Below are 12,927 nucleotides of genomic sequence, written 5' to 3' on the forward strand. Positions count from 1 at the left end.
GCCACCCGATCTACCCCCACCCCTCATTCACCTTCTTCTTGGGAGCCAAGAAATTTCTCCCCTCACTAACTGATCCACTACCTGGAGTAGAGTGTTTATATTACTAGCTCCCTTCTGAGGAGCAGAAAGGGAGTGTCACTGCTTTGGGACTTTTGCCAGTGCACATGCAGCACATTTTCGGCTCCTCCTGGGAAGAGCTTTAGGGTCATCTGACTAACCACCTTGCAAAGGTAAGTTTGCCCTTTTCTTTCCTTGTTCATTTTTTCTTCATTTTGGCTTGACCTTTCTGACACTCCTTCCCTGGTTCTTCTTTCAGGCAATCACTATCTACAAGGAGACCATAAGTCGTCCTCAAGCCCCTCCTCCTTCCCCTCCTGACTAAGAAGGAGGTTGTAGCTGTGCAAACAAGTGAAGAAAGAGCTCAAAATTTTGAACTAGCAGCTAATGGCTTCCACCAATACTCAAGGGGAGGCTCTTCGCAAGGCAGCAGAAAGGGCCCACTAATGGCTTCATTTTTACTGCATGCTTGTTGTTTTACTATTACTGATACTACATGAGTTTGTTGAGATTTATTTCTATAGCTTAGTGATATTGCCACTTCAGACTCAGAGTGACGTCGCCCTATAGCTAAGACTTGGGCGACGATGGTAAACCAACGAAGAAAGGCGACCTTCTCTAAGCGACCTCCGTCACCCAGGTGTCGTCGCAGCCACTACATACCCTAAAAGTAAAGTAAAAGTAATTTAATTTTTTCAAATTTAAATATTAAATTTTAATATTTAATTTGAATATTATTTAAAATAATTGATATTAATTTTTTGATATTTTAATATTTAGTTAGTATTATTTATAAGTAAATAAAATATATTTAAATTAATAATAATTTAATTGAGTTAATAATATATAATTATTATAAGTGACTTTTATATTGCATATAAATTTTTAATTTCAAAAGTGAATTTTAGTATATTAAATTTGTATTGTGTTTTTAAATTTAAAATTTTAATTTTACAAAAAATTATATGGTTTTTAGGTATTTTTATATTAAATTAATATATTTCATAAATAAATATAATTTATTATAATATATTAGGACTCAATAAATAATTTAAATTAATTAAATATATTTAAATAAATTAATTTAAAATATATTTAAGTATGAAAGAAAGGTAAAATATATTTAAATATAAAAGAAAGGGGCAAAATGATATTATACATTTAAAGTAATTTCTAAAGGGCCAAAATATGAGGCCTGCTCACACAATTGGAGAGTGTCACATACTCTCCGTTAGTTTTTAACGGAGAGAGGGCTTTTTGCTGTATTTTATAAAATACAGAGAGTTTTTTGCCTATGAAATTAACACAGAAAGTTTTAGCTAAATTTTGAACACACAAGGGGGGTATTATGCAATTTATCCAATAAAATACAATAGGCAGTGATATAAATGCAACTAATTCTTATAACTATTACTTCAGCAATGAGGGACGAGTTGAAAAAATTTATGAATATGCATGTTCTGAAAATATCGCAAAATCACTTCATCATTGATATTAACATTTATCTCCCGTTCAATATAACAAACCATCAATCATTCAAGCGTCCATCACCTATCTTGTTTCACAATTCAATTTTGATGATATTCATTGCTAAAAAAACTCTCTCTACAGATGTTGCCACGGGTAATATCAACGTCAATTCGATAAGGCAATGTACCAATAAAAGAATAACATACTTTCCAATTTCAACCATCTCGACAGCAATACTTGTATAAAAGAAATATTAAATAAAATAATGAACAATAAAAATTTGGCACAAATAATAAATTTCTTTGAATTGCATATGACAAATAGCTCTATAGGTGGAGGTAGAGGAAGCAGAGACCGGTTTCCAAATGCAATGGAAGGAGGCAGAAACATACATGAGGTCTGTGCATTCTATCAAAGGATTGAAGTAGAATAACTTCAAAACCATTGCGGATGAAAACTTTTTCCTTAATTTGATGAGTAGGAGTGTCGAAATGATCCCAACCCAAGGATTTTTAGCCATCATATCTTGATGCTTCTTATCAGTGGAGGACGGTTGAGTACTGGCCTAGGGATTTGGTAGTCCTATGAGCTCTAGGGACTTATAAATATCTACAATATCATCTAAAGGTGGGGATGCCTTAGAGGGTCCAACCACCAATTCTGGATGAATAGAATGTGAAGAGGTTGTAGATGAGCTAGAGCTGAAATTCTTGGAGTTAGAAGCCATGAAAAATTTAAAAAGTAGATAGAGAAAACACTTTATAGTTTGGAATCAAAATCGCAAAGATCGCACATAGGAGGACGAGCTCGATGGAGATTTGAAGGTAGGGAGTCGAAAGAGTTAAATGATACTCCTATTTATAAGAAGAGTTATGGAAAGACGCGCTCAAAATGGATGGGCCGGATGCATCCATTTCATCACGATCCTAGGATGGATAGAGTCACACTGTTCAACTTATCTTAAGGTGTATTTGGATTAAAATGAAGGATTTGTTGAAAGGATTTCAAAAACTCAATTGAAATCCATCTACAATCATAATAATATAATTCAAAATTAGAATGGAAGGATTTAAAATCCATGATTCCAAATTATTCAATTCAAATGCAATCTTAGTGTAACGGATTTGCACTAAGAAGAAGTGAGGGAGTAATGATAAAGATTCATCATGGTTATTTATGAAAAGACATAAATACCCCTAGCTAAAAGGCAAAATACCTCATTTTTACATATATCCACGTCTTTTGACTTCAGGCCGGGTCGCCTGACCCAACCTGACTTGCTCCGACAGACTCATAATAAGGAACGTTAGCCGTATAGCAGCTCCCAGTTGGAGAGTGCACCACGTGGACAGACAAGTGGATAAATTTGACCCTATAAATACATTCATTACATTTCATTTATGGCAAGACATATTTTTATTACGAGTCACCGACATTAAATATATTCAATCCGCATTAACCTATCTCGATACAGTGAGCTTAAAATATTTTTTATTTAGATTTCAGATATCATTTAGAAAATTTTGAAAAGACCTAAAACTCCAACTCAGATCAATAGATTAATACGGCAAGGCCAAAGTCAAGTATTATTGGCAGCTAGGTCTTGATAGGACCTACTGGCCTAGCTACGCCCCTGCTATTCATTTTATACATGAGGTGAGATTGAGATGAAAATTTATGAAATGAGATGAAAAATTGAAAACAAGGCATCATCGAGAATTGCGAGGGAGGCGGAGGAGTTGCTCATGCATTACAGTTGTACCCTGCGGTACAAATCAGTGTTGCGTAGAACTCCACCTACTCAAGTATCCATAAGATTACGAAAACAGCCCTCCGTTCTCTTACCTCATCCTCTTTATACATTTTGCCAGCCCTCGTGAGCTAAGGTACAACCCCGCAAACCCCTATTTCTCTCCATCTCTCTCTCTCTCTCTCTCTCATTTTTCACCTATACCCAACAAACCCTCCAGTCCCTCTTCGTGTGTGGCTTCCGTTTCTCCCTACGGAAAATTCTAATTTGCTTTTATCTATAAACTCGATTCTGAGGAGTTTGGATTCGATTGATGATAATTGAGATTGGATTTGAGCCGTTGATCTGATGGAACGGATCGTCGGAGGTAAATTCAAGCTCGGCCGCAAGATCGGCAGTGGATCATTTGGTGAAATCTTTCTTGGTGAGTTTTTCTATATTTGAATGTAGACAGCCCTCTTTATTTTTTCGTTTTTTAGCGTTTTCCTGAACTTTTTGACCAATTCTTCGTTATGCAGCTACGCATATCGATACATTCGAGATCGTCGCAGTGAAGATCGTAAGTTTCAGCATTTATTTTTGGGCTAGGTTTCTTGAATGATTGGTTTTACTTCTATATTCACGTGTCTATGTTCATGATTAGTTGAAAATTTGTAATGAATTGGAAACTTGCATGCAGCTATATGTGGTTCATTTTTCTTTTGTTTTCTTTTTTCTTTTTTAAATTAGTTTGTAAATTGAAGATGGACACTTAAATGTCGGTGTATCTAAGCTCTTGTTTTCATGTTTATCCAAATGTCCAAATGGTCTATTTTTTGTCTATCGTTTTGCATCAATTTGACAGTAACACGACGCCAACATGCCGGATTCAGTGCTACTAGTGATACTTTTGGGATTTTAAGCCATTTTTGCATGTGTTTCCTTTTAGGTTGGTTAAGGTGCTTTAATTGAGCAAAGAAATCTTGGGCATTATAGTAAGGTTAAATTCAGTGTATTACCATCGGCTGATGAGGTGTTTTCTTGGCATTTGTTTTTATTGCAGGAAAATAATAAAACTAAGCATCCGCAACTTCTTTATGAGGCCAAGCTGTACAACATTCTTCAAGGAGGAAGTATGTAGTAATGCATTCAAACTGGTTCCTCGTGGCATACGTTTCATGTATGCATGAGTTTGTGAAAGATGTATGAAACTGAGGGTGGTTGTTACAGTGCCACTCACCAGAAACTCCCATTTATCGGGAACTACTATCGGCATTAAGTTAATTTATCACATTTAAGAAGTTACCTGGCTGCATCTCGACTCTCGAGTCTGTTATTTATTTTTACTTTGAAGCACGTGTCAAGCCCCCCTCCATTTCATGGTATCTAAATCAAATGGAAGTCGAACTTATTTTTAATATATCCTGACGTGTAAATCCACGTATGGTTCATGCTTCACTTACATAAATCTGTAGGGCATAAAAAGGATAGAATCATGAACATTATGAATTTACTTAAGTTGGTAGTTCCAATCATTTTAAAACCCATCTCATTTCAGGTGGTATACCTGGTATAAAATGGTCTGGTGTAAATGGGGATGACAATGTTCTTGTCCTTGACTTGCTGGGACCAAGCCTTGAGGATCTTTTCGTGTATTGTGGTAGGAAGTTCTCATTGAAGACGGTCTTAATGTTGGCTGATCAAATGGTAAGTTCATAATTTGGGAAATCGGATGTAATTTTACTTTCCGCTAGTTTCTTACCATTTAAACGTTATTTTGACCAGGAATGTTTATCTTTTGTTCTATACAGATAACTAGAATAGAATTTGTGCATTCCAAAGGGTTTCTACATCGGGATATCAAACCTGATAACTTTCTCATGGGTCTTGGACGAAAAGCAAATCAGGTATGGCATTGTTGTCTCTGTGATGTTTCTACTTTGTGCTCATCTTATTTATTGTAGTCTTACTCACTTGTTGTTCCTCTTAGGTTTATATTATTGATTTTGGTCTGGCTAAAAGATATCGAGATTCAACAACGAACCGGCATATTCCTTACAGGTGCTCTTCTATCCACGTTTGCGACCGCAAGGTTATTCAAATTTGATAAACAGCCGTTGATGGGAATGTTAAATTTATTTGCACCCTTCACTCATGTATTCATTCAATTTATGATTTCGGAGATAAGGGTATTTTTATTAGGTTTTGGTTACATATCCTTTGAAAAACATTTCTTCTAAACTGAAAACGGAAATTGGACAGTCTTTGTGCCTTACGTTCTATTTGATTCTACAATCAGATGTTCTCCATCTGCACCTACAACTGGTTTCTTCAGCTTACCTGATTATGATATTTTGCATTATATTTGATTTGTGCAGGGAGAATAAAAATTTGACCGGAACTGCCCGCTATGCAAGTTGTAACACCCATCTTGGGATTGGTAAGACAAAATTTATCTTTGTTTTTCTTGATACAGGGAAGGTCAAAAAGTATTGAATGGTGGTTTTCAGGATAGGTACTCAACTCCCCCCTTTTCTTTCCATTTTGTAGAGCAAAGCCGGAGGGATGACTTGGAGTCCCTTGGATATGTGCTTCTGTATTTTCTGAGAGGAAGGTCTGCCAGTGCTTCTCTGTTCTCCTTAATTGACACGATTTATTTATGCTCTCCAAAGAATGATTATCTTCTTTTTCATTTTTGACCAACTTGAAGTCTGCATATAGCCTTCCATGGCAGGGATTAAAAGCTGCCACAAAGAAGCAGAAGTATGACAAGATTTGTGAGAAAAAGTTATCAACACCTATTGAGGTAGGTGCATATATTGATTTACATTTCTCAGTTTCTTTTGCTAGTTTCTTAATCTTCCGTTTTGCTATGTTAATTTTTTCCTGAAGGTGCTGTGCAAGTCCCATCCAGTGGAGTTTGCTTCATACTTCCACTATTGCCATTCATTAACATTTGATCAACGACCTGATTATGGATTTTTGAAACGCTTATTTCGTGAACTGTTTACTCGTGAAGGTGAGGGCGTAGTCTAGCAACCGAGTCTGTGCACGCAATCTGCGTCATACAAGTTCACTTGGGAAAATAGTAGTGGTCTTGGATATTTTTTAATTTAACTGAAGTAGGGGATGGAGTAATGGAGTGCTTTTTCCACTTTTGTGACTTTTACTATCTTGAAGACTGATAGATTGCTACCTCTTACAGGATATGAGTTCGATTACATATTTGATTGGACCATTCTGAAGTATCAGCAGGCGCAAATAAGTAAAGCACAGCAACGGGTAATGATAGTTTCCATTTTTATCTAGTTCCTTTGCTTCATCTTGTGGTGCTTACATCATTGTCGTACATATATCTTGTTTGATGTTTTCACTTTGAACAGCCAATTGCTGGAGAGAGCAGTGGAGCAGCTCCAACGTATGTGGAAAAGCACCAAGGTTGTGCTTGTTTCTATTTAGTAGGATAATAATGCTAACAGTAAATTTTAGATTCAAGAGGAATGAGGGATGTATATGTTTTAGAGGTTATTCAGCTGGCACATCACAGTCTTTCTACTCGCTAAAGATGAAGTTATTTAACCTTTTCCAGATAGTATAACTATCCTTTGGCACACATAAAAGTTAAATCTTCGTAGCCTAGTGAGTTTGACATGTTTGACAGAGAATACTCAATGCCTCAGCCAAGGTTGTAACTCAAAGTTTTCAAATAAATGCAACTTGGAAAGACAAGAAAAGAATTAGATGCAGGATTAGATTATCTGACTGAGAAAGAGAACTGTTGACCATGATATTTTTTGGAAAGCTAATGAATTTCTTTGGTGATTGCAGTCAATAATGCACCTTTTTCAGCTGATTTAGGTGAACGTATGAGGTCAAACAATGCTGCCAGTCCTGGTGTTCGCCTGCAATTCAAGTCACCTGCAAATCGAAATTTTACTCATGGGAATCCGCTTGATAGAAATGTATGTATTTTATGCTTATTGTGAGAGTGACAAAAAACGTGTTATATCTTTGCATTTGTGTCTTCCTTTCCTTGCTTAAAGAATGGTGCTGACACATTTAAGAACTGTACTGATGCTTACTTTTTATTTGGAGGAATCATATCCATTTTTTCCCATCTTTCACTTCAAGTTTATTCATTATCTACTTTTGTAGGTTTTGAGTAATGCACATGTGCCATCTACTTCATTCTCTCCTGCAGTCGTGGGAAAAGGAAATGCGTCAAAACCTATATTATCTACTGAAGCAAATGCTACTACTCAGGGAAATGGTGATAATTCTGGTCCTTCAAGTAGCTGGATTTCTTCACTACGCCGCATTTCTTCATCCAAGTAATTGACATGGCAATATATCTGGTTTGTTGCTCTCCCTCATTTCTTCCCCTAGCTCTTACTGGCTTACCTCTGCTGTGTTTTTCTGTGAGTTGCTTGGTTATTCCCTGTCTAATTCTTTTATCATGTTGATTGCTACTTAAATAACTTAAGAGATTCTACAATCAATTTTTTTGTTGAAGTACACATGCTGTGGATATGGGCTCTTTATCCTTGTGCAGTTGATAACACTTTGTGCAAAGCAATTATGAGGTTCTAATGATTAATGGATGATCATTGTATGAGGAGTGAGGACTCATTCCATTCTTGATGGAATCTGTTGGTGTCCAACCTAGAAGGAGCACTTTGCCGTTAACAGCAAAGTGCACCAGTTAGGGATGTCAATGGTATAGGCTTCTGAAAGTTTTTAGGCTCAATTCGAGGTAACATTGAAAAGTTTGTGCTGTGGCTCGTCAAGATTTAGGTTCAAGTTGTAACTCATTTAAAAAATCACAAGTGTAAGCTAAGCTCATTCATGTGGAGCCTGTTCGAGCTAGAAGTTGAATTTGAACTCAGACCCACGAGAAGAAGATTTTACCATACTACTTGAATTAATGTGAATTGTATTCTTGTAATTATATAGACAAATATTTGTATTACTACCATAATTTGTGTAATCATATTAGATAAAACTATAGTCTCTTTTATGATATTATAGAGTTATTGAATTTGAAATATAATATAAATTCATAATATGTTTTTTATTTTATAGTTTTACTCGAGAAGATAAATTTATTATGTGATTAATACTATTGTTATATTATTAATGACAATTATAGCACAAGTAATCAATAAATTGAAGAAAAGCTTGTTGAGCTAGCTCAGGAGCAAGACACTTGCATTTTGGCTTAAGCTCTGCCTCTGTTAGAAAATTTCGAGCTTGAGTTGAACCTTATCCAGCCAACTTGTGAGGCTCAAAGCCCCCTCGACTCACCAATGCACCCCTAGCACTACTCCTTCATAACTACGAGTTCTGGTTAGATATCCTGCTTGAGCTAGTTATTGAACATATTGATCCTTGCATCAGCATTTAGTTTCTCCAACACATTTGATGCAAACCTTGCTTGATCCTTGCTTATGATCAAGCTTTGACTCTCCAACACATTGCAACTATTTAGTTTTGTCTATTTGGGATTGCTTTCAAGTGAAATATTTTTTTTCGGAATGAAGTTAGCAATTGGATTACTTTGTTTATGCTTTTATTTCTTCATAACCAATCAATTAATATTTCATACATGTGCAGGATTTGCTCTTTCCAATTAACCTATGCTGCCATGGGTGGGATGAGCAGAGAAATGCTGTTCGAAGATGGTATCACAGCTGGCTGATTCAATTTGTGCGAGATTACTCTGTATGTTCCATGATTGGTAAAAATCGGAGCAGGAATTGTTGATCCTTCATGCTCATCGTTGGTTGATTCAGTAAAATTGTGTGTATAGTATATGACTGACAAGGCTTTTAGTTTTCCGCAAATATATGTGGTTTGTTTAACTGGAGATATGGTCTGTTTATGTATCTTGGCCTGTATTTTTTTCTTGACTAACAGAGCTGAAGCAACATTTGCTGGAGTTGTGGAAGCTATGTCCCAGGCTGTTCTGTGGGCCATAAGTGATTGTGTGAAATTGAATCGTCGCAGAAAATAAATGAGTTTTCTGATTTAAGGCGGTGCCTGAGGAACAGAGGCTTGCAACCTTTCTTCCAAAACTGTCTTAAAGGAGACAGCACAGAAAGCCTGTGGGAAGAGCTAATGTTGGGAGGTGAAGGAATCTGTCGTTACTATTTGCTTCCTACGAGAATGAAAAACTGTTGCTTTAAAGGCTTTAATAGGACACATGCTCAGAACCTGCACAAGAAAGCTCACTGAACTACATGATTCTCCACAGGCTGCTAATATCCTAGTAGTCAAAGGATGCTTAATTTCTTTGATCTTTTTTCAGTAATTCTCAAAAATCAGTGAGTAGTTTTCACCAGAAGATCTTTACATACTTCCTGTGTTGTATTTCGGATGAAAAATCATAATTAGGCATTGATGTCTGTTTTAGATGTTTGCCGCATTACTGTGAGGTTTACATGCCTTGCGTGCAACTCAGCAAATCTCAGCAAAGAGACGTAATTTTGGTGCCTGAATGGAGCCAACTACAATGGGCAAAGAGTAGCGTTGTGGAGTTGTGCTGTTGCTAAATTCAAGTGCCTGTTTGTAGTCGGGCTCAAATTCAGAGAGCAGAAATGTGCGGCAGTTGTTACTTTTATTGGGTCACTGCAGAGACCGAGGAATATTTCCCCTAGGATTTAGTTTGCTAAGACGCACGCTGCAAGCATAACCCATAAAAATCTTGTCTCAAATTGTATCCTGCTTTTGGAGTCTGGAGAGTTGAAGAGAGAATAGCCCACCAACTGTAAGCTAGCCATTTTAGGAGGAAATAATTTTCTTCAATATTATATTTTCTCTATTATAAATCTATGACTTAGCACAGGTTTTCCTTTCAACCAGGCTTTACTCTTTACCTATGAACTGCTTGTCAGAAATCTAAACCCATAAGAATTAAAAAGGGAGAATGGATCGCCCATTTACAAAATTTCATAGATATGCCTCTATCGCAAAACTCCACATCAGTAACAAAACCAATCATTTCCAGAAAGCCAAGATAGGTCTGTCGAACCCAGATTTGGTACCAGATAAGCTGGAGGTTATGTTTTCTACCCTTCTGAATCCTATCTGCCATAAACAAAGAATCAACCAAGCTTCAGACACGTTCTTAATTAATTTGAGAAACTCAAGCACAAAGCACATTACCTTGTCCAAAAGTACATCCTGAAAATCTTCTGGAGGTATCTGAATATTTTTATAATTAGCAGCAGCAGTCTGCAAAACAGGGACATTGTTTCAAGGATTCCCCACTATTTAATGAGTATCTTAGGAGCCATGAGTATCACTATTGGTTCGTTAAGACATGCATCCATCCTTCTATTTCAATGGTATTTTCTCATTTCTAAAGCCTATAGTAATGACAAGTGGAAAAAGAAGACTGTACCTCAGAGACGAAACGATTATTATAATATGAGCTCCATGGCTGGGGTTCCACAATAAACATTCCACCCTGCAACAAGTGTGTGTATTAAGCAGTAAATGGATGATTAAACAGCCATCGAATACATGCAAACAAAAAGCAGAAGAAGAATACTAAATAGTGAAAAACTAGTTGGGATCATGGCATACCGGTTGAAGAAGCATCCACACTCTCCAAAACAATGTTATTAATCCTTCGTCGCCCCAGTTCAAATGTACCCATTTTGTCACACTTAAGCTGCAAAATAAGAACCGAATCAGTTTGATGCTGAAACAAAATAAGGAGAGGAACTGATATTCTCAAGTAGACAAGGTTTAGAAGCATTATTACCAAAGGATTGCATGGTAAGATGTATTTTCTGGCGGACGCCAATTCTGAACAAAATTCCCTTTCTGAAAAGAGACGATTTCAAGCAGATCTTTTTCCAATGGGAAGGGGGAATCCCCAGAGCTCTTCCGTTTCTCTTCTGTTAGTGATTCACTTGCATTGTTCACCAAGCCACTGATCGACGCTCCATCAGCTGATCTGGAAATCATGGAGGTTACTTTATGCTTACTTGTCCGGATGACTTTCCTGAGTGTCCAATACGCATCCTCAATTCGAGCTGGAATTGATGAATAATCATCATTCAAAAGAGTTAAGAAATCAGCACAGTACAATAGGTTTAGTCTGAAAATGTGTGTTCGACAAACATTAGGGGGAAAATCAGCTAGTACCAGAAGAAACATTGAGGAACAATTAGCTGTCACCCAATTGAACAAGTACCTCAATGCTTAAATTTCAGTACTTTATTATTTACCCGCATTCCACAAGAAGGGGCAATGGGAAGTGTTATCAATTGCTTACAACCGCACACCAACTTCTCTTTTCACAAGAACATCAAAGTCGATAAGCAACTATGGATTGGTTACATATGATGAGATCACATGTCACGAAAAGATGAAAACCACGCATGATTATTAGGACATTTCCATACTCTGGCTTTCTACCCAGTTCAAACTACATAAGTAGATCAGACACACAAAAAGAGACCTATAATGGACATATCAACTGAGATCAGAAACATTTTTGAAAATACAGGCCAATGAAAGAACAGGACAAATGCTATCACAAATCACAGATTTCTGGCCATGTTTCAAGAACAAAGCCTCATGCATCACCTCATCCCCCTTAGAAAACAAGTTGGCTGACCCTATGCATTATAAGTTCACTATATAGAACTTCACAAGCTCCAGAGATGGTCAAGATCTAGGGATATAAATATGCTTCCCAACCAGGAACAAACACAAAATTTTTTTGATGAACAGCTGACACTGGATCCTGACGGCAAGAAATGCAAGTTAAGATTCTGAGTATTAGCGGGTCATGATGCTGTTATATCCAACTCAATCCTCATTTAAAAGTATCTCAACCCAAATTAAATGTTCCCATTTTACTACCTCGGATAAATAAAGAATTTAGGGCAAGAGAAAGTAAGATGGATTTGAAATAAACAGGTAAAATGTCTAAGAATGCAAAAAAATCAATTATTAAAATGGTATTTCTGCACTCATATATTTGACATTTAAATCCTTTCAGTGTTTAAGGTTTAAGACAGAAAGTGGTACTAGTTACCTCCATCGATGTCAACACCAAGAATGCTCCGGCAACCAAACTTCTTTGCTGTAGAAAAAGAAGACACCAGTTAGGAAAGTTTGCCCACTAAAACTGAGACTAACCATGTACTTCACTACAGCTACAAGTTACCAAAATGTTAGCAAATAAAACAGCACAGAACCAAAACTCCACACTAGTCATAAAAGATGGCATTCAGGAATGACTTTATATGGAAAAATTGCTTTACCAATAGCTATTGTCATCAACCCACTATTGCACCCAATGTCAAGGCAATCCTTGCCCTCGAACCATTCCCTCTTCATCACCCTTAGTCTAGGATCTTCATCCAAGTCCTGACCAACCTGATAACAGCATGAGCATGACAAACCTCCCCATTCAGTATACCAATAGTTGAGATTAAAGACATGTTGGTTAACATACTTATATAGTTTAGAGGACAAAAGTATTATTGTTATTCATAAGATATGCTGATCATGAAGCTTCCAAAACTTCTGTGGACAGAGTATTCACAAAAAAGAATTTTCACAGCAGTGTTCCAGGACAAAACAACTTCTAAGCAACTACATGCAACCCCACCACCCAAAAGTTGGGGGGGGGGGGGGGGGGGGAACAAAAA

At 36.8% G+C, this 12,927-nt stretch overlaps 2 protein-coding genes across 4 annotated transcripts in view; one reads left to right on the forward strand and one right to left on the reverse strand.

Annotated features, from left to right (window-relative positions):
- Positions 3,390-9,594, forward strand: LOC105173537 (casein kinase 1-like protein 3). Of its 2 annotated transcripts, none has more exons than XM_011095318.2 (15): positions 3,390-3,701; positions 3,796-3,836; positions 4,320-4,389; positions 4,815-4,963; positions 5,068-5,163; positions 5,247-5,317; positions 5,635-5,696; positions 5,807-5,870; positions 5,978-6,062; positions 6,149-6,275; positions 6,462-6,538; positions 6,640-6,694; positions 7,115-7,218; positions 7,412-7,611; positions 8,870-9,594. In XM_011095318.2, the coding sequence occupies exons 1-14, from the start codon at positions 3,626-3,628 to the stop codon at positions 7,589-7,591; spliced, it is 1,257 nt and encodes a 418-aa protein (XP_011093620.1). In that variant the 5' UTR covers positions 3,390-3,625; the 3' UTR covers positions 7,592-7,611; positions 8,870-9,594. The 2 variants fall into 2 exon arrangements, with proteins under 2 accessions (XP_011093620.1, XP_011093619.1); XM_011095317.2 differs by having other exon boundaries at positions 3,393-3,701; positions 7,085-7,218.
- The window catches only part of LOC105173538 (probable RNA methyltransferase At5g51130), a 4,313-nt gene continuing 752 nt past the window's right edge, over positions 9,367-12,927 (reverse strand). The window contains exons 2-8 of one of the 2 annotated variants that reach the window (XM_020697736.1): positions 12,538-12,652; positions 12,309-12,356; positions 11,025-11,298; positions 10,844-10,931; positions 10,659-10,724; positions 10,421-10,489; positions 9,367-10,338 (exon numbers count right to left, since the gene is read on the reverse strand). In XM_020697736.1, coding sequence (XP_020553395.1) covers positions 10,324-10,338; positions 10,421-10,489; positions 10,659-10,724; positions 10,844-10,931; positions 11,025-11,298; positions 12,309-12,356; positions 12,538-12,652 — 675 coding nt within the window. In that variant the 3' untranslated portion in view covers positions 9,367-10,323. Of the gene's footprint in view, positions 10,343-10,420; positions 10,490-10,658; positions 10,725-10,843; positions 10,932-11,024; positions 11,299-12,308; positions 12,357-12,537; positions 12,653-12,927 lie in introns of both variants that reach the window. The other variant, XM_011095319.2, reaches the window with a different exon arrangement.

This window comes from Sesamum indicum, linkage group LG11 (assembly GCF_000512975.1).
Source record: "Sesamum indicum cultivar Zhongzhi No. 13 linkage group LG11, S_indicum_v1.0, whole genome shotgun sequence".
Lineage (NCBI taxonomy): Eukaryota > Viridiplantae > Streptophyta > Magnoliopsida > Lamiales > Pedaliaceae > Sesamum > Sesamum indicum.